At 46.8% G+C, this 19179-nt stretch overlaps 1 protein-coding gene across 1 annotated transcript in view; it reads left to right on the top strand.

The window, feature by feature from the left end:
* LOC146789901 (uncharacterized) overlaps window positions 1-19179 on the top strand; it is a 427419-nt gene that overhangs the window by 167127 nt on the left and 241113 nt on the right. Inside the window, exons 5-6 of the mRNA XM_085628175.1 lie at window positions 15148-15255; window positions 15852-16052. Of these exons, the coding sequence (XP_085484301.1) occupies window positions 15148-15255; window positions 15852-16052 (309 nt within the window). The remainder of the gene's footprint in view (window positions 1-15147; window positions 15256-15851; window positions 16053-19179) is intronic.

Below are 19179 nucleotides of genomic sequence, written 5' to 3'. Positions count from 1 at the left end.
TCAAACGTTTCGTAATTATAAGCCCACACTGATTTCAGTGTGGGATTTATTAATGCATGCATCCAGAGGGCACCTTAGAGGTACCCCCTGAAAACCTACCAACTACTGATGTGCTCACCGACTGGTCTTAGCCAGCCTACCACCTCAGATGAGTTTCTGACCCTCAAGGGTGAGGGCCTTTGCTCTCAGGAGTTCAGGAACAAAGTCTTCTCAAGCAGAGTGTGTTTACACCCCCTCTCCCACATGATGACCTGCGAATTAGCATGCCAAGGCAGGGAGGTTCAAAGAACCCACCGCCTTTGGTATGCAAATCTGGCTTCCCTCTCAGGAGAAGATGCCGACCCTCCTTGACCAGGGCCCACCTTCAGGCTAGTTACACCCCTAAGGTGGTCAACCTTATGTGAAAATGACATTTTCAGTGTCTTCCATCTTGGTGATGGCAAACTTAGGAACTCCGGGATTGGGTTATTCTCACTTCCCACAGGAAGTGGTCATATAGGAGGCGTACTGACCTCATGGGTAGGTAGCCCATTGGCTAATATTGTGTTTAGGTGAGTCCCTGGCACCAGGAAATCATATCCTGTCGACTAAAAGAAGGACCGAAGAGTCGCAAAAAGCAAGAACTGAAGAAGCAACTGACTTGGCACCAACCCTTCCAGCTTCTTTGCCTATTCTGAACAATTGCACCAAAGTTGTCTTGCCCTGTAAACTGCTTATCCTTCAAAGCCTGGGAGGACGGTCAGCACTTCTCCAAAGACCCAGGAACCCCCGTGGAGCAGCCGAGCTGATCCTCTGCGACCAGCATGTAACAAAGACCAAGCTGTGAAGGCTCTGGACCGCAAAGACCCAACATGTGAAATCACTTCTGCACCCAAGCGGCCTAGCCCGAGTTGAAATGGGCCAGTGGTGCCAGCGTGGTCCCCTGGCTTTCCAGAGACAAAGTCCACCTTGGACTTGCCCACTGTGGACTCACCGACGTTTCCTGCAGCATCTGTCTGCAGGCCCCCTTGACAGTGAGTTCTCCTGGTGACAGAAACCTGGGACCTAAAGAAACTTCTGCACCTGTCACCCCTGGAGTGTGAAGAAGAGGACCAAAGGTTGTCCCCTCATTTTCTAGCATTGTGAGGCCTGAGCCCTCCTGTTGGGTCAGCCTGACTGGCCTACCAGTCTAAACCTGCAGCCTCTTTTCACAAAGACCGATCCACATTGACTAACACTGGGCACCTAACACTGTATTGCACCACTGCACCGGCAGCCCTAGTGCAGCTGGAGGTGACCTGCTGGTACTGCTTTGAATCATGCTCCATACTCACCTTAAGTCTAAGAGACTGATCTCGTAAGTCGTTGTACTCTACCTGTATAAACAACAGACACAGCTACGGCTGACCCCTAGTTCAGCACCTCAATCCCTGTTCAAAACCATATTAAAAGTCCTGTGCACAATTCTTCCGGAGTCCGCCGCAGAGGTGCTCCACTGGAATCCAGTTGAAAAATTTGAAATAGAAAAGGAAGGTGCACCAGCAAAGTGTCCAAGCTCAAAAGGAAGTCCTTTATTTCTTTTATTCTTGTAGTGTAAAAATATGATAAAACCTCAGCCAACGCGTTTCGTTCTTAACACAAGAACTTCTTCAGGGCTGAAACAAGCAAGACAACAACAAATAAATAGACAAAACTACATGTAAAAGTGACATGTAAAAATAGCATAAAAGGTACAACACACAAAACATCAACACTGATACATACACAATATTTATATTAACAAACAACAATATAAAAATGTACAAAAAACACCACATATAAGTTTATGATCAAATGAAAATGCAATATGAGCATGCACCACACAGTTTTTTCAAATCCTAAAGCAATTTAATAATCTACATAATCCGGTGAGGCGCACAGTCACAACTAGGCAGAACCAAGGTATTCCTAACCATGGACTGAGTAATCCTACCTTCCAGATAATCCCAATATCAAAAACTAATAACATTGGTAGGCGCAGTAAAGTATGTTGACCATCTACATATATAGGAAAAATAGATTTCTTAGGAATCTAGTGCAAAGGATTACACAATCGTACTGTTATGGTGCACAAACGTAAATATGGTAATCCAAGAAAAAGAAACAGTACAGTCAGTAGTCCCAAAGGGCGAAGACCATAAGCAACCCTATGGGATTCAATGAGATTCCAGTACAGTAGACAACACAATCATACTATTTCGGTGCACAAATGTAAAGGTAGTAACCCAGGCAGTAGCTCCAGAAATTCAAAGGACCATAAATAACCCCCAGGGTAAGGACTACACAGAGATAACGTCTAATGCAAAAGGACACTATAATAAATTTACTAAATAAAACTAGAGAGGAAGACATTTCTCAAAATTGAAAATAAAATTATAAAAAGAGAAAAAAAGTAAGAAAAAGAGTAACAGATATCGGAGAAAGATTGAGGGAAACACCAAAAACAAAAGGAGTATTCTAATAATAGTCACATACATATGGGGGGAAAAGAAAAACAAATGGAAAAAGAACGCAAACACAACGTTATGTTCGTATATGCACTCTCAATATCTTATGATGTTGTTACCCACTTACCGAATAACCATCCTCACTTTATTTATACATTCAACCCCCAGGGTACTTCCTCCATACAATTATCTCTTCATTTATATTCCTCTGTATAAATTCCATTGTCCACATATCTTTTGGCACATCCGCGGGCAACCTCTAGCCTCGTATGTTACCTTTTCTGCCCCTGAGCACCAGTCTAAATCTTCCTCCCATTCCTGTAAGTCCGGTGGTCTGGCTGCTCCCCACCCCCTGGCTATATTCCTTTACGCCACTATTGCTGAGATTTTAAGCCATATCGCTAAATATTTGGGCCACCTTTTATTTCACTTGTCACACATAGTATTAGTCACCGAGGTTGCAGTGGGATCTCCTCATCGGAGACCTCTGCCATAATTTGTGTTACTTCCTTCCAGTAATTATAAATGTACCTGCACTCCCACAGAATGTGAAAGAAGGAGCCCATTTCCCCACACCCTCTTGCACAGTATGGAGAGACACCCCGGCCCCACCTGTGTACTAATGTCCTGGCAGCATAGGACCTGTGGAGGATTCGTAGCTGAATAAGACGAAACCTGTCTCTCACCGCCACTTCACGTGGACTCTGCACTGCCTCCTCCCAGTCGTCATCCTCCTACAGTCCCATATCTAGTTCCCAGACCTGTCTCAGCGATTCAATCGGATTTGGTGAGTTATATACAAGTTTCCTATAGGTTAACAAGGTGGCTTTGGTTACCATATGGTGTGCTAACAATCTGTGTTCCAGTGGGGCGTATTCCGCTAATGGCTCCCCTTCTTTAATATGTTTATGCAATGTGTGACTCAACTGCAAATATCTATACCGTTCTGTGTCGGCCAGTTCATATTCGGTTTGCAGGTTTTCAAATGTCTTCAAGGCCTGCCCCCTCCAAGTATCTCCCAGGCTCTTAATCCTTAGTAATTTCCATTTTTGAATTCCCGTTAGTCCCCCCCACCTCCCGCAGCTGGTTACTGTCCCACAATGGAGTCTTCTCTGTCAACTTCCCCTCCCATCCTAAGTGTTTGACGGCCTCTCGCCGAGCCCGCATCACCGTCTGCGTATGCGGTGAGAGTACTCTTTCCTTGTTTCTACAGTATAGTGCTGCAGGATAATCCCTCTCCCTCATCGCCCAGTGGTCTCCCCGGAATGCCGAGTCGTTGCGATCCGTGAATGATGCCCAGTCGTTGACCACCATTAATTGTGAGGCCAAGTAATATTTCCAGATATCTGGGACTGCCAGCCCCCTTCATACACCCCCCTTTGTAGCTTACATAACTCTATCCTGGCACAGCCTCCATCCCATAGGAGTTTACGTAGTTCGCTGTCCATATTCTGGAACACTTTTTGGGGTATTTTATATGGGGTATTTTGCATGATGTAGAGCAGTCTGGGCAGGGATATCATCTTGAAAGGAACCGCCCTTCCCATCAATGATAGCGGCAGCCTTCTTCAACATTCTACATCACTCCTCAGGCGCTGTATTTGAGGATATAGATTATCAGCCAGGAAATCCTCTTGTGTCGTGGATACATCAATACCCACGTAGGTAAACTTGTGTTTGACCACCAGCGGCGGCTTCGTATCCCTCAGCCGCTATGGGATATCTCCTTTCAAGGGGAACATCAGGGATTTCTCCCAATTTATTGTATATCCTGAGTAACTGCCGAACAACTGGAAAATATGCAGAACCCGATGGACTGATCTATATAGGTTCATCAAATATAGGAGCACATCGTCCGCTTACAGGGAGATTCTATCCTCCCAATCCCCTCCACCCTCTGTGCCTGCTATTATTGGATCATTGCGGACCCAAACCGCCAACGGCTCCAATGCCAATGCAAATATCATGGGAGAGAGAGGACATCCCTGCCTTGTGCCCTTCCTCAGAGAGAAGGAGCGAGACACCACTCCGTTCACTTTTATTCGAGCCTGTGGATCCTGGTAAAGAAGTTTTACCCATGCACAGAACTTTGGACTTAGGCCCAGCTTATTTAATGTTGCAAACATATATTGCCAATCAATACTGTTGAATGCTATTTGTGCATCTAGGGAACGAAGCACCGCATTTTCCCTACGGTCATTTTTAGCCCATTGTGGTACCCCAAACAAGCTTCTCAAAATAAAGTCTTGTTGCCCTATGTGGCATGAAGCCTGATTGGTCCGGGTGGACCAGGTTGATTATGACCGTCTGCAGCCTGGTCGCCAAAGCTCTGGCGAGCACTTTTGCCTCGGTATTCAACAACGATATTGGCCGATAGGACCTGCAGTTATCAGGCGGCTTTCCCTTTCAGACAGCAGCATTGGAGTGCTATTGAAAGGGAAGCCTTTGCTGTGGTTTGGTCCCCGAAGAAGCTAAGGCTATACTTGTTTGGCTCTCATACACTGACCAGAGGCCTCTCAGGTGCCAAATCAAATAAAAGGTGAAAACCCCAAACTGTTGAGGTGGTCTGTATCTCTATAGGGAATGGACTTTACAGTGGAACACAGACCTGGGACTGACCATTCCAATACAGATGGCCTTCCCAGGTTCTTCCACGTAGAAGATGAAGACTCTCTTGGAGAAGGTTAGTTTCATTCTCTCTTTTTTTTGGAGGGGGGGTTATGTAGGAAAGTCCCCCTTTTTGACCCCCCCACCTTTTGCCTATTAAAAGATTTGATTACAGCTGAATGTGCAGTGTGTTCCTGCAAACAAGGTCGCCAGAGCTCTTACGAAACTACAATTGTTCCCCCAATTGCCAAAACATCTAGCACCCTCTCTAAGTTCCTAGTACATGGTACCCTGGTATCTAGGGCTTGAGGTACTAAAGAGGGTCCCTAAGGGCTACAGCACGAATTATGCCACCCTAAGGGACTCCTCACCAAGCTCATGCACTGCTGCCATTCCAGGTTGTGTGTATTGATGCAGAAAAAAGTGAAAACACAACTTCACACATTGTGTGTCATGTCCCCTACCACTGCATGTAATATTTGTGAGTCATACCTACAGCAGGCCTGAAAGCCCTAAGGCAGAGTGCTAATATTACATGTGAGGGTATTTCTGCATGAGCAGATATGCCCCTGAGCTGGTCAGTTCAATTACTGACAGTACAAGTGACCAGGGAAGCCATCTTAAGACATCAGCTTGACACTGGTGAAAACGAGTTCCACAGCTACATGATGGTGTCACTGAAAATAGGGATGTTTGGTAACAAACACCTCGTATTGGTAAACCCACTGTGCTGCTAGTGTTGGATTTACCAATACATGTGCCGAAAGGGTACCTTAGAGGTGACCCCTGAAAACATACTAGCCTCTGGTGTGCTAGCTGACTGGTTTCTGCCAGCCTTCCATTGAGACACCATTTTGACCTCCTAGGGTGAGAGCCTTTTGCTCTCAGGAGACCCATAACAAAAGCCTGTTCAGGAAAAGGTTGTAGCACAACCTCCGACAGGATGACCTGCTGATTAGCCTCCCAAGGCCAGCAAACTTCAAAGAGCTGCTGCATTTGGAATGCAAATCTGGCTCCCTTCACAGAAGAGGAAGCCACCTTCGGTCCTGAGTCCCCTTGGCACCTGGACATGAGGGAAAATTAGGCAGTCAGGTAGGCATGCCGCCTCCAGGCTAGTACCACTCCAAAGGTGGGCTACAGAGAGGTGTACCCGAATTTTCAGAAGTAACAATCTTTGTGATGGCATACTTGGGAATTCTAGGGCAGGGTTATTCCCACAGGAAGTGGTCATATGGAGGGCGTAGTGAGCCCCAGGTTCAGTAGCCCTTTGGCTACTACCTTACTCTCCCCTAACACCGTGATATTCAGTATTTAGGGGAGCCCTGGCACCAGAGAAGCAGATCCTGATGACCTAAGAAGTGAGAGGACACCGAAGAGCTGCAAAAGCAGAGAAGAGAGAAGCAGCAACTGACCTTGTACCAATCCAGCGGCCTGTCTGCATCTCTTGTCGAAAACTGTGCCAAAGTCTACTGGTCCTGCAGCTGTGACTTCAGAAACCTGGGAGGACTGCCTACCTTCGAAAAAGACTTTAGACCTCTTGTGAATAGCTGACCTGTTCTGAAAAAACTCCAAAAGAAAAGACTCTAAGGACTCCGGAAACGCTAAACCCAACACCTGAAGCAACCACTGCATTCGCCGCCTCTGGCCTGAGTCGAAGTGGGCCAGCAAGGTCCCCCAGCCCTCCATAGCTCAAGTCCATTGTGGTTACACCCCTCCTCCGGGATTCCTCCTCCTGGGAGTCCAATCCCAGACACCGCCTGCAGCCTCTGCACACTGGCCTCACCAACCGTGACTGCTCCGGTAAGGAAAAACCTGACGCCTAAGGACACCTCTGCACCTGTCGCCCCTGTCCCTTGGAGAAGAAGACCAAAGGTACCCCCCCATCCATGAGCATCGCAAGGCCTGTGCCCACGTGCTGGTTCAGCCTTAATGGCCACCTGGCCAGAGCCTGCAGCCTCTTTACACAGTGACCAATCTCCATTGAAATACATTGGGCTCCCGATGCTGTTTTGCACCCTTCAGCCAGCCGCCCTCTTGCCTCTGGTGGCGTACTATTAATTCCCTCTTAGACCTTGCACCCTAACTCCTCGAGATTGGTCTTGTAAGTCGCTGTATTATACCTGTTTGCAGAACTTCTTCTTTCGTCAATAGGATTACATTGCAGAAATCAGAAATTGCACTGTCCACTTTTTATAGTGAAAATAATTTACATTTAAAAACGTACTTACCTAAACAATTTCTCTCTGATGCCTAAACGCATCTGAAGATACTTGCTATTTTTATAAATTTGTGTGGATCCACTTTTTGAGTCGTGTGTGTAATTTATGAATCATTGTGTGTATTTGCAAATGTCTTGTGCTCCTCTGTGTGAGGCCTAAGGCTGCTCGGCCATACTACCCTCTACTAGAGCACTGTGTTATTGCATAGCAAGCCCCTGTCCACTCTTAAGGGAACCCTTGGACTCTTCACAAAGTATATCAGATTTTTGAAGAGCCAGCATTCCTACAGTGGCCCAAATGTCCGCAACAGGGAAGGGCCCAAAACGTATTGTGAAGACCTCAACATCATCTATCACAAAACAACCTGGTTTTGCAAGGGGGCACCTACATTTTTGGACCTGGCTTGGCAACCATCTAAAGGTAAACCTACCAAACCCAGACATTTCTGAAAAATAGACACCTGGGGGAGTGTGGCTTGCAAGGCCTTGAACATGACTACACTAATAAAGTGCACTCAAGTAAAGCAAGATCTAACTCAGATTAGTGAGGAGGCTGTATAGAATCTATAACAATTGTGACCTGTCTGTCTGAGATTTGAGATACTTCTGAGATTGAATGTGATAAATACATAGGCACGGTCAGGCTTTATATGTATTTATGTATTAAATATTTTAGGGAAATACTGTAGTTTAAATAATTTGATTATAGATATTGCAAAGAGTTGTACCACTGGCACTTTGCTTTCTTATATATTTGACTTAAATACATGTATACAGTACGCAAGAAGAAAATGCCCAAAAATGTAATAAAAATTAATTTTAAAAAGACATTGAAAAGAAAAAGGTTGTCTTGTTTGACCAAAGTCACACACAAATGGGTAATGAGCCTTGAAACAAGCAAATGTAGAATGAATATGTTAGTGTAAATACTTTAAAATATGATTTGAAAGGAGAAGTGGCCACTACCTGCACCTTTCTTCTTAGAAGGAAAACGCTTCACCAATACATTTTGCTCTTTTACAACCAAGCAAACCATCTTCTGGACCTTCATCAAATAGAGTACAATGTCACACTGTTAGAAACGGGGTAGCGTGGTGCAGAGCGGGTGGGCCAAACTCCGGAGGAAATGTGTAAAGCATCCACGCAGCATACACAGGCGACACACCAGGCACACTACAAAAAGAGACTCCACACCAGTTTAGGTGGAAAAAAACAGCATATGTATTATGCAGAACAAGTTAGGATGGTATGAGCACCATGCCAACTGGCACCAGGTAACCATTTACAAAGGGGACTATTTACAGGGCAGGGCGAATCGGACCGCTGCCAGAACCATCACAAGAGTACGTGGAGTAAATGCAACACACCAGCAATAAGGGTAGAACCGCCACTACCTTCTGGCAGGATCAGGGACTCAGCAGGTATCCTGATACGCATAAATCACTGGTTGAGCAGACCTGAATCTAAAACCCCTTGGCATTCCCTTAGGCATAGAACCGTACAGTAGGTATTCCAATTAGGCCTAGGACACATTAGATCAAGCACATTATGCATGATGCCAGCCGAAACGTAACTGTAGGCATAAACTTCATAGCCTTAGGTATACCCTGTGGGCATAAAGCGCATTAGCCTCAAACCTGCAATGAAGACATCATGGCATGACATTAGGCATTAAACATCTGCATGAATCAAAATCATGGGCACCAAACCTGTGAACATAGGCACCACTCCCATTAGCATAGGCACAGTTGCATAAACAACACTATCGGTAGGCATACCCAAAAACCTTATTAGCATAGATGCATTAGGAGAAATACATTAGCAATCAGTGCCAGCCTTGGGAAAAAAAGATATTAGGCAGGATCACAGCACCTCCTAGGGCGCAAAAACACAACGGGCAGACCTTCAGCCTCTTACTGGCATCAACATTGGCCTACAAGCGTGACATTAGTCATACCACATCCTTATTAGCATCAATGCATTAGGCAAGAAATCATGAGGCAGGAAACCCCTTACGCCTAAAACCAGCAGGGGAGCTATATCCTGCATAAAATTAGCATTCAACCACCTTATGCTGTAAATCATATGAAGCCTCGCAAGCATAAACACTGTGTGCCCCAATCGTTGCCACTGCCCACTGTCCAGCGGGGCAGTGGTGTAAAGTCAGTCCTGGCCTGACAATGTCCAGTGGGGCTCTGAAGTCGAAGTGTCCCCAACGTTGCAGCTGCCCCCTCCTAAGCGTGGCAGTTGGGAAAGCCCACACGACCACTCCGGTCCTCTTGGAAGGATCACCGGGGGCGGGCACCGATAATGTGCCCCGTTGCCCCCTCCCTGCCACCGGTTCCCCCAATGCCCCACTCACTGGGCTCTCGGGGCTGCAGGCGTCTCCGGGGCCTCCGGGCAGCAGGCTTTAGACTCCTCTTGCTGCAGGCGCAGCAACACGCAGGCGGGGTGGGCTCCCGCTGCGGTTTCCTTCCGGCGTGTCTGTTGCCTGCACCGCGGGGTTCTCCCTACACACGGGAACCCCGCGCGGCAGGCCGACCTCCAGCATTCACTCGGTCCCCTCCCCTGGGACCGGGACTCTCACGAGGGTATGCGGCCTCCAGACGGCTTCAGGTCTCTCGGGCTCTTCTCCTTCCGGGTCCCTCCTTCTGGCCGGCAGGCCACGCCCCATCCAGGTGTGCTCCTGTCTGGCTTCCCGGTCGCTGTGAACAGCACAGCGGCCCGGGGTCTTCTCGGCGCTCGGGTTGCAGCGGTGATCTCGGGAAGCAATGAGGGGTAGGCTCCCTCCATACTTGCAATACTAAGCGGGGTGGGCACCCGCCTTATCTTGAAAGGAGCCGCTCTCAATGTTCACACACGGGGTGGGCACCCGCTCATAAAATAAGCATGAAGCGGGGTAGGCACCCGCTGGGGAACACAACAACGCGGTAGAAACGCTGGGTGGGCTCCCGCTATTTTTTTTACGTGCAGAGGCGGGACACACGCGGGGTGGGATCCCGCTGTTTTTAATAACACACAAAGCGGGGTGGACACCCGCGGCACTCTTCAATAAATCAGTTCTCCCGGGCCTCACAGCGCCGCAGGATCCACGCTCCCCTCTTCAGTGGCCACTGGAATACAGCGCTCCCAAGGCCTAGGTCCCACCAGGAGCTTCAGGGACAACAGATAGCACTCCTCACCTCCTGGGCAATGGAAATCTAGCGCTCCAGGGACAACAAGATAGCGCCCCTCTCTCCTGGCACTCCCCATGCAGCGCTCATGAGGCGCTAGGGCCCAGAGGCACACAGTCCCCAACAGCAAAGTAGCTTCCTTGCTCCTCATCTCCTGGGGGTACAGTCCAGCCCAATATAGTGCTCTTCTTCTCCAGGCGCTATCCAGCAGACAGGACACAGTTGTAGCTCTCACAAGGCGCTAGGTAGGAGAGCACGCAGGTAATGCTGGGTCAGATCAGCAGTCAGGGGGCACTCATCAGTATAGGACAGCTGTTACTGGAAACAGGCAACCATCATAACGTGGCACTCCGACTGGTACAGCAGTCTTTACTCCAGCAGTGGGCTCTCACTAGCCCTGTGGACAGCAGAGGGGTAACAGATGGGCACAGGGGCCAGCACACAGGCCCATGCGGCGGTACCTCCTGGCAGTATGTCACCTCACATTCAAGTCCACGCTCCGTCTGAGCACATGGTGGCACAGCCCCCCTATATATACACCCCCCTCCTCCCACCTACCAGAAAGGGCTAGAACCTTCAAGAAGGCTCCTGGCATTTTCAGTCCCAACTGTCACTGTGAGGGAGGTGTAGGGCACCCAGTCACTTCAGACACTAGACCGCCAACCCACCTCAGTCAAGCGGCACATGTGCAGACAGGAATGGCGTCCATTTTAAAAGTGGCATTTTACACAATGGTCAAAATAAACCTGCGTACACCATTGCGCAGTATTTAACATTTTCCATTCAGCCACACCTTGTCAGTAGAAAGGCTAGGGGGGAAAAGCAAAAAAATTCAGGGAAAAAGGGCCAAGTCCAACACACACCCATCGTTTGTTGTTCCACTTTCTGATGCTACTCCACAAGCTCATATTGTCTCAGAATTTGCATAATTGGCTTGAAGAGAGCAAGATTTACTTTCTTCAGGTTGCATATATTACCTATTTGGCAAGAGTTTGATCGTACTTAAATTTTACATTAAAGCATCTAATCTGGAGAGAATTAAATAAACCTCTGATGTTAAAAGTAACCCGTTGTCAAATTACTTGAGGAAAACATTATTGGTCTTAAAACTGACTAAATGTTGGGACAGTCAGTTTCCACCTAACAATTTTAAAAAGCTAGAGAGAACACAGGTTTAACCGTTACAGTTACAATTTATTTATTCTGATTTGGAACTCCGAAGAGTTCCACATAAAAGTACAGCTTGTGGAATAGCATCAGAAAGTGGAACAACGAACGAATGCCCAATCTTGCAGATCGATGAGGATGCTCTTCGCAAATAATTTCCCAGTTGCATCCAGGAGAGAGATCGGTCTAAAGCTGGCAGGGGAATTTTTTGGACCCTTTTTGTATAGTGGAACGATTATACTTCCCTTCCAGGATTGTGGGATATCACCATGGGTATAACAATGGGCAAACAGTGGATGCTAAATTTTCGCCCATGCTTCACCGTCCTGTTTAATTATAGCTATTGGTACATCATCTGGGCCCATAGTACTAGAGTATCTTGGCCCTTTAATGTAACACACTATTTCAGAGCATGATGGTGCACCATATTCGCTCCACGCGGACGGGGCAGCGCTAACATCTTGATTTCATCCAGCTGCAGAATTTAAAGCATACAGCTGGGAAATATACATAGACCATTCTGCTTCTGGAATCAAAATAGGTTTTGATTTCTCTCTCCCATCGCAAAAGTTTGCTATCAGTGCCCAATATTTCCTAGTGTCGCCAGATTGGGCAACCTCCGAAGTTTAACGCAATTTGAGTCTTCGACCCTTCTACATTCCGATACCGTTTTCCTTTTCCATACTTGTTTCAATCTGTTAATTTCCCTTTGCCTTGGTATCGTAGACAGACTAAATTGTTCTTTAAATAATGCATTAATTTCCCGATTCAGTTTTTTAATTTCCCATGATATAATTACTAATGGTACAGAACTGCTAGCTTGCTTTTTCCTTCCAAGAGTTCTTATTGCAGCCAATATTCTCTCAAACCTATCAATAGGGGTTTCTGGAGTACAAATAAAAGCGGTATTTTCAAAGACTCTCCTAAAGTTTGGGAGCAAGTTATTTGACCAGCAAGTGCACCCATTACTGCGATTATATAACACTTTCTCATCCCTATGATTCCAGAGTTCAGGCTTCTCGATTTCTATATCTACATTAACAGCCAAAATACAATGGTCACTCATACTTGTAGAAAATACCTTAAATTGTGTACATAGACTAAACAGTTGGTAAGAAACCACCATGTAATCAATCAATCAATGAATGAGTGACCATATACGCCCCGATGAGTATAAGAGGCTGGGGAATCCTCTGGAAACCTGCCATTTAACATTACTAGGTCGCACATTCTCTAATTATGCAAAGGTAACAAGCCTAATTTATCTGGCCTTAAGTGATCGGGCAGTACAGAATCTTGAATAGACCATACTTCCTCCAATTCGAGGTTTGAAAAAGACATGACTGCACCATTGGATATTTTGGCATTAAAGTCACCCACCATCATTATCCGTGAGCATTCTTCAGTATTACTTATCCTTTGCACATAAGTAGATTGAATCAATAAACCAATAAGTTCGATCCTCTCCCTGGGGGAACATACACGTTTACCAGTAAAAGCCAAACTGCATGCCCTGAGTTATCTTCACCAATTTTCAACTTCACTCCCATACAACACTTTGAGGGATGAATATAAATCGCAGGATCCCATCTCATCGTACAGCTAAGTAAAATAGCTAAACCACCACTAGCGTGCCCTTTTACAGATGTCTTTGCTGCGCAACAATACACATGAAAATTCTCAAAATGAAAATCCCCACCCTTCCAGGCTTCCTGGAGGCAAATTATTTTTTAAACAGTTCTGGATGACTGTGTCTTTTTATAACAAAGGGGCAATTCAGGAATATTTAAACACCCAGTCTCACTATCGGATAACTGTAAATTAACTTGCCTGCCCACTGAGGGAATACTATAGTGGGTGAAAATATGCAAACCCAAGCACTAGCTGTCATTTTTGTGGTCATAAAGCAGAGTCTTCAGTACACATTGTTTACTCATAAAACATGTAAAAAGTGACGTTTCACAATTCACAGCCTGCTTTTTTAATTTTGAAGCCTGTGTACAGGTCTTATGTGAGCACTAGCACATTATCCCTTTTCTTAACTTATTTCTTTTCAAACCTAGAATGTATGCGTGTAAGGAGGCAGTGGCTCATTGATAAGAGAATTCTTAACTAATTTGTCGCTTGTAAACTCTAACTTTGTTAATTGTTGTGAAACCTTAGGAAAATTATCAGTATTTTATCCGAAGAAATGTGTATATACCCTGTGTAAGAAATCGGATTATTAGTTTGGTGGGTGACTACTCTTCTCAAGGACTAATTGCAACTGTTGTCCCTAGGTGAACTCCTTGTAGCTATGGTGCAGAGCAGACTGGTTTAACTTAGGGCAATCGTAAAGTTTTTGTATAATAAAGTTAAAATGCAGACAAATAAAAATCCCAAACTGACTTCGTAAAATAGAGTAAAGTGTGATAAACAAAATGACACCAAAATGAAAAAAATCCAAAAAGGGTACCCGGAGAGATGACGTTTTGAAGTTTAAAGTAGGAATGGCTCAAAGTGCCAATGATCGCCAATGTTTGGTGTAGCCTGGAACCTAGGCGCAATTGACGCTGACCACAGTGAAGTGCGGGTCGGCTACACCAACCAGGTTCGTCCTGGTCAAAGATTCTATCTTCTGATTTAGTCCTTTAAGTCCCAGGGAAGGCCCTTAGCGACTAATAGGGTGTCAGACAGAGGCCAAACAGCAGGGCCCAGTCGAGGTCCAGTTGCCACTAGTCAGCTGGGTAAGGCCTCTTGCAGCTTTTTGTGTCCCTGTAGCTTTAACAGGAAGTCAGCCTTATAACCCTTGGAGTCAACGTCTTTGTCCTTTGGTACAAGACCGAGTAGGTCCAGTCCTTCAGGGTTCTTCTCAGGTCACAAACAGCAGGCTCAGGCCTCCTCTGATCTTCCTCAGATCCAGAAGTGTTCCGAAGTGGATGCCTAGAGATGCTACATTGATGCCTGGCATGAGTTAATAGGTGGCAATGGCTCCTGGTCATGCCTGAACCAATGAAGTAAAGGTTACCGGGCCAACCCATCTCACTTTGGCCATTTTCAAGATGGTGGAAGTCTTTGGCTATTCTAAACGTAGGCTCTTAAGGATGGATTTCCAGAAGCCCATTGTAAAAAAAAAAAGATAAATAACAGTTCCCAATTCTCAGATATTGTAATAACTTTTACTGTTTGAAAAAAATTTAGGACATCCTTCTATGTTTGATTTGAAGTGCTTATGCATTTCTTCGAAAAAGCGTCATAGCCAATATTGGGGACTCTAACTCAAGGAAAAATGTGCTGGACAAAAATGTAAAAATGTAATAGATCACTAAAATCGTACAGTGGTTCCTTGACTACTTTTCCATTAATTTTTCAAAACGAGTTAATTTCCCAATTCCTCAAATATGTACCATTTCAGTCAGTTTTGGGCAAACAACATGGATATAATTTATAAATGCTCTCCACCCATTCCATATTTTTTCCTTTCACACCTGTGCTCTGAATATTCTCTCCACCAAACTGATCCATTCTTTTTCAACAGATTGCACAAAATGGATTTCTTCACAGGCGTCCTATGAGATCCATACGCTACTAGGACGGACCCTTGATGCGCAGTGCAACTGTGGTGTGTCTGTGGAGTATTTCAAAGGTATAATTTCCAGTATATTCAATGTTCTTTTTAGTTGTTCTTAGCAACAGTGTACAAGAATAGAGGGACAAAATATCTCCTTGTTTTCTTCCTCCCTTCCATTTATTTGTACCCTCCCCCTCTTAACTTTTTGCTATCTATCTTGTCCTATTTCTTCTTTGTCCCTTTTTGTTTACCTCCCTTATATCCCTTACTTCCAGACTCTTACTCCATTCCATTGCTCTCCATCCCTTTCTTCATCTCTCCCATAATTCCATACTTTCCTTCCATCATTTCTTCCAATCCTTTATACTTTCTCTTTCCCCATGTTCTTTGCCTCCCTTGCTCACCCACCCACTTCATTGCACCTCCTCTATCAGCATTCTTTTCTTTATTCCGCCTCCATGCTATCCATTACGCTGTCCCTTGTTTCTCTCATTCCTTCCCTTTTTTCTTCCTCCCTTCTTTCTTCCTCTCCTTCTTTATTCTCTGTCCTTTTCTTCCCCCTTAATTCCTTGCTTCTTTACTTCCACCCATACCTTTCTAAGACCTATCTTGCAAGGCCTTATTCTGCCAATGGGTCTTATGACTGTTTTTTCTGTCATTCTTTCCATAAGATTCCAACTTGACATGCCAGGGATCTGAGCTGGTGTTTGAAACACGTCTTCTAGCCAAGTCTGCCCCACAGCTGGCCAGCTTGTCAGATGCCTTCACAGACTTTTTGGGCAGAGGAGGAACTGTGTATGTTGGTGGCAGAAACACAACAATGGAGCCAGCCTGTTTCCAGGACACTGGTGCAAAGCCCTCTGGAATGCCAGGTACCATTCCCCTGCAAAAACTGATGTCAACTAGTAATGTTTTGTTAAAAAAAAAAAAAAAAAACTTAAACTTGCATTTAATTTGAAGTAATTCTTTTGCTTAAGGCCTGCGGAGAGCATCAGCAAAATGTTAGATATTGACTTGCACATGGTGGGAGGGATGCCCTGAGTGCCCAGAATGAGGTTCTTCTTTGAGATGAGGGGTCATGAAGAGAAAGTGCAAGATGGTGGCTTGAAAGGGTTGTGGCTTTCAGTGGGGAAGAGAGCTATGGTAATGTTGCTGTGCGGCGTTAATATCAGACAGAAAACCAAGAAGTTTGGTTTCTGTCAGGACCGAGTTCACAGAGGATGCAGTTGTGAGCATGTGGCAAGCTGGTTTTGTAGGCTGTGGTCAAAGAAAGGGTCTGTGGTCAGACGAGGTTAAATTGCAAAGGCCCATCTGTAATGCAGTGCCAAAATAAGGCAAAACAGGCTTGGAAAGCTGTGAACCCAAAAGAAAGTGGATTCTGTTGGATCAAGAATATTCCCATGAGCACTGGACTTGCTCACCCACAGACTCTGGCTCGCGCCAAATCCGCCAAGTCTGCACCCGACAGCCCAACACCACGAGGAGGTCTCCCTGGCAATCCTGACCTAGGATCTGGTGATCCCTGACTTACCACAAGTCTCCAACCAGCTCCTGCAGCCCCTTTTTGGAGGATCCCCCGACCGCGTCCGGAGCCGGTAAGAAAAACCCAAATCCAAAACAAACCCCTGCTCACGGCGTCCCACGGCCTTTGGTGGCACAACTGACGGTGTCCTGGCATCCCAAAACATCCCAACTTACCTCTCCAACTGGCGGTCCCCTCCAGAAGATCTTCGTTCCCGAGCCTGCAGGGTTTGTTGCAACAGAGAATCCCTATTGAAAACAACGGGGCACCCATCGCCAGAACAGCATCCCTGCACCCGGCCGCCCCTGTTCTACTGTGGGTGCACCTTTTGTGCTAAATTGGATCCCCCTTTGCCCTGAGCCTATGTCCAGGAGCTTTGCTCCCACAACCTTGTGGCCCCCTATCCCCCATTAGAAAACAATGGGCCTCAGCACTCCTCACCCGGCCACACTAGTGTTGGGCCCGGATGTTTGCAGTTTGTTTTTCCTCTTGGAAAGTCTTTGGAAGTCACGAGGTCGGTGACTCCTCCTTTGGATCGTATTGCGCATGGGCTTCGGCTCCATCCTCAGATTGTTTTTTTTCCGCCATCGGGCTCGGATGTGATCTTCGTGCTCCGGTTCCGAACAGCTTCCAGTTCGCCGATCGACGCGCAATCCTCACCCCGCTGTATTGTTTCGATACACGATCTCTTCAATCAACGCGCCTTCTCATCGACACAAACCTTCAATTCCAGTCGTCGACGGCGGCCTTCGGGCCTACCCAGGCTCCGGTCCCGGCTCATGGAAAGAACTCAGTTTAAAAAGTGCCCTCGATGTGGGTCCATATTTCCCCTCACCGATCTTCATGAGGTATGCAACCTTTGCCTCTCCCCAGAACACGAGGCTCGAGACTGTCCGGCCTGTAAGTCTTTTCGATCCAAAAAGACTATTCGGGACCGAAGAGCGAGAAGGAACATGGCACACTCCTCGACGTCCATTCCAGTCGACATCTTCGGAGACGACATCGACGATCCGGAACATCATCGTACCGAAGAGGACCTCGTCAGCGCTTCCGAAGCCAACGAGTCAGATGTGGAGGACATCACTCCGGCGCAGAGGGTCGTGAGTACCAACCTACCCCCTCCCACACCCGCGCCGACACCCAAAAAGGCTTTGGTCATGCCTTCGCCTCCGGGCATAGTCAAGACCAGAGACACTGCTTCACACACCCCACCTTCGGGCCCGGTGAAGAAGCCAAGTAAGCCTTCCGGCGGCTCGGGCTCGAGCCAGCCTGCCAGCGGTGCCGAGAAACACACTTCGGCACCGAAAAAGAAAATGGCCTCCACCTCGACACCGAGCTCCGCACCGAAGCCCTTGGGGTTGAAACCCAGCCCTTCGGCACCGACACCATCTTCGGTGCCGGCCAAACCACACAAGGCCACCGACACTTCCAAGCCGAAGCCCATCTCGGCGCCGACCAAGAGACTGGAGGGTCCCAAGCCGGGTTCTAAACATCAAACCGGCACCGAAAAACCTAAAAAATCATCGGCCCGACGCCTTCGGCGCCGACGGACCAAACTACCTCACCAGAGCTATTTACACCGGATCCCTTGCAAAAAACTCTTACCAAGGATCCAAAAACTGGACATTTGACACTCTCTACTAAGAAGAGACATTTGGAGAAGCCTGCTCCACCTCCACCTGCAAAGAGGAAGGACTCTGCTAACTCTCCGTTCAGAATACCTTCCCTTCCCCACCTCCACCCCCTCCGCCGTCTCCACCCCCACCTCAGCGTTCTCCTACTCCGTCTCCAGACGATGATGATCGGGGGGGGACCCATATGATGATATAGGGGATGTGCCACAAGACCTCACCCCTACAGGATCTCCAGATCCATGGGACGATTACAATATACCAGATATCCCTAACGTCCCACAAGACGATATTTACCCTTCTAGACCATCTCCAGCAGAAGATTCATTAGGTTTTAACCATCTTCTGCAAAGAGCAGCACATTATCACTGGGTGAACATGCATAATGATCCTGTGGAGGAAGATTTCCTCCTAGACACATTCGATACTACACATAGGTCCACCTCCATACTGCCCATGCTCAAAGGGGTGGTAAAGCCTGCAGCAGAAGTTTTTAAAGACCCAGTTAGAGCCAGGGTCCTTAACCCACGTATCGAAAAGAAATACCAACCTGCTCCCTCAGATCTCTCTTACATCAGAGGACCAGCGCCACTAGATTCCTTAGTGGTATCCACGGCACGTAAAAGGGCAAACTCACAAGCCTCAGGTGATGCACCACCTCCTGACAAGGAGTCAAAACTGCTAGATGCTTCAGGCAAACGCACAGCATCCCAGGCCGCCAACATATGGCGTATAGCAAACACTCAGGCGCTGCTAGCCAGATATGACAGGGCTCATTATGACGAATTAGAAAGCATAATGCACCATCTCCCTGAAAAATATAAAAGTAAAGCCAACGAGTTAATT

This window comes from Triturus cristatus, chromosome 10 (genome assembly GCF_964204655.1).
Source record: "Triturus cristatus chromosome 10, aTriCri1.1, whole genome shotgun sequence".
NCBI classification, from domain to species: Eukaryota; Metazoa; Chordata; class Amphibia; order Caudata; family Salamandridae; genus Triturus; species Triturus cristatus.
Note: the sequence above shows the minus strand (reverse complement) of the source record. Positions and strands in the feature narration are given on the sequence as shown.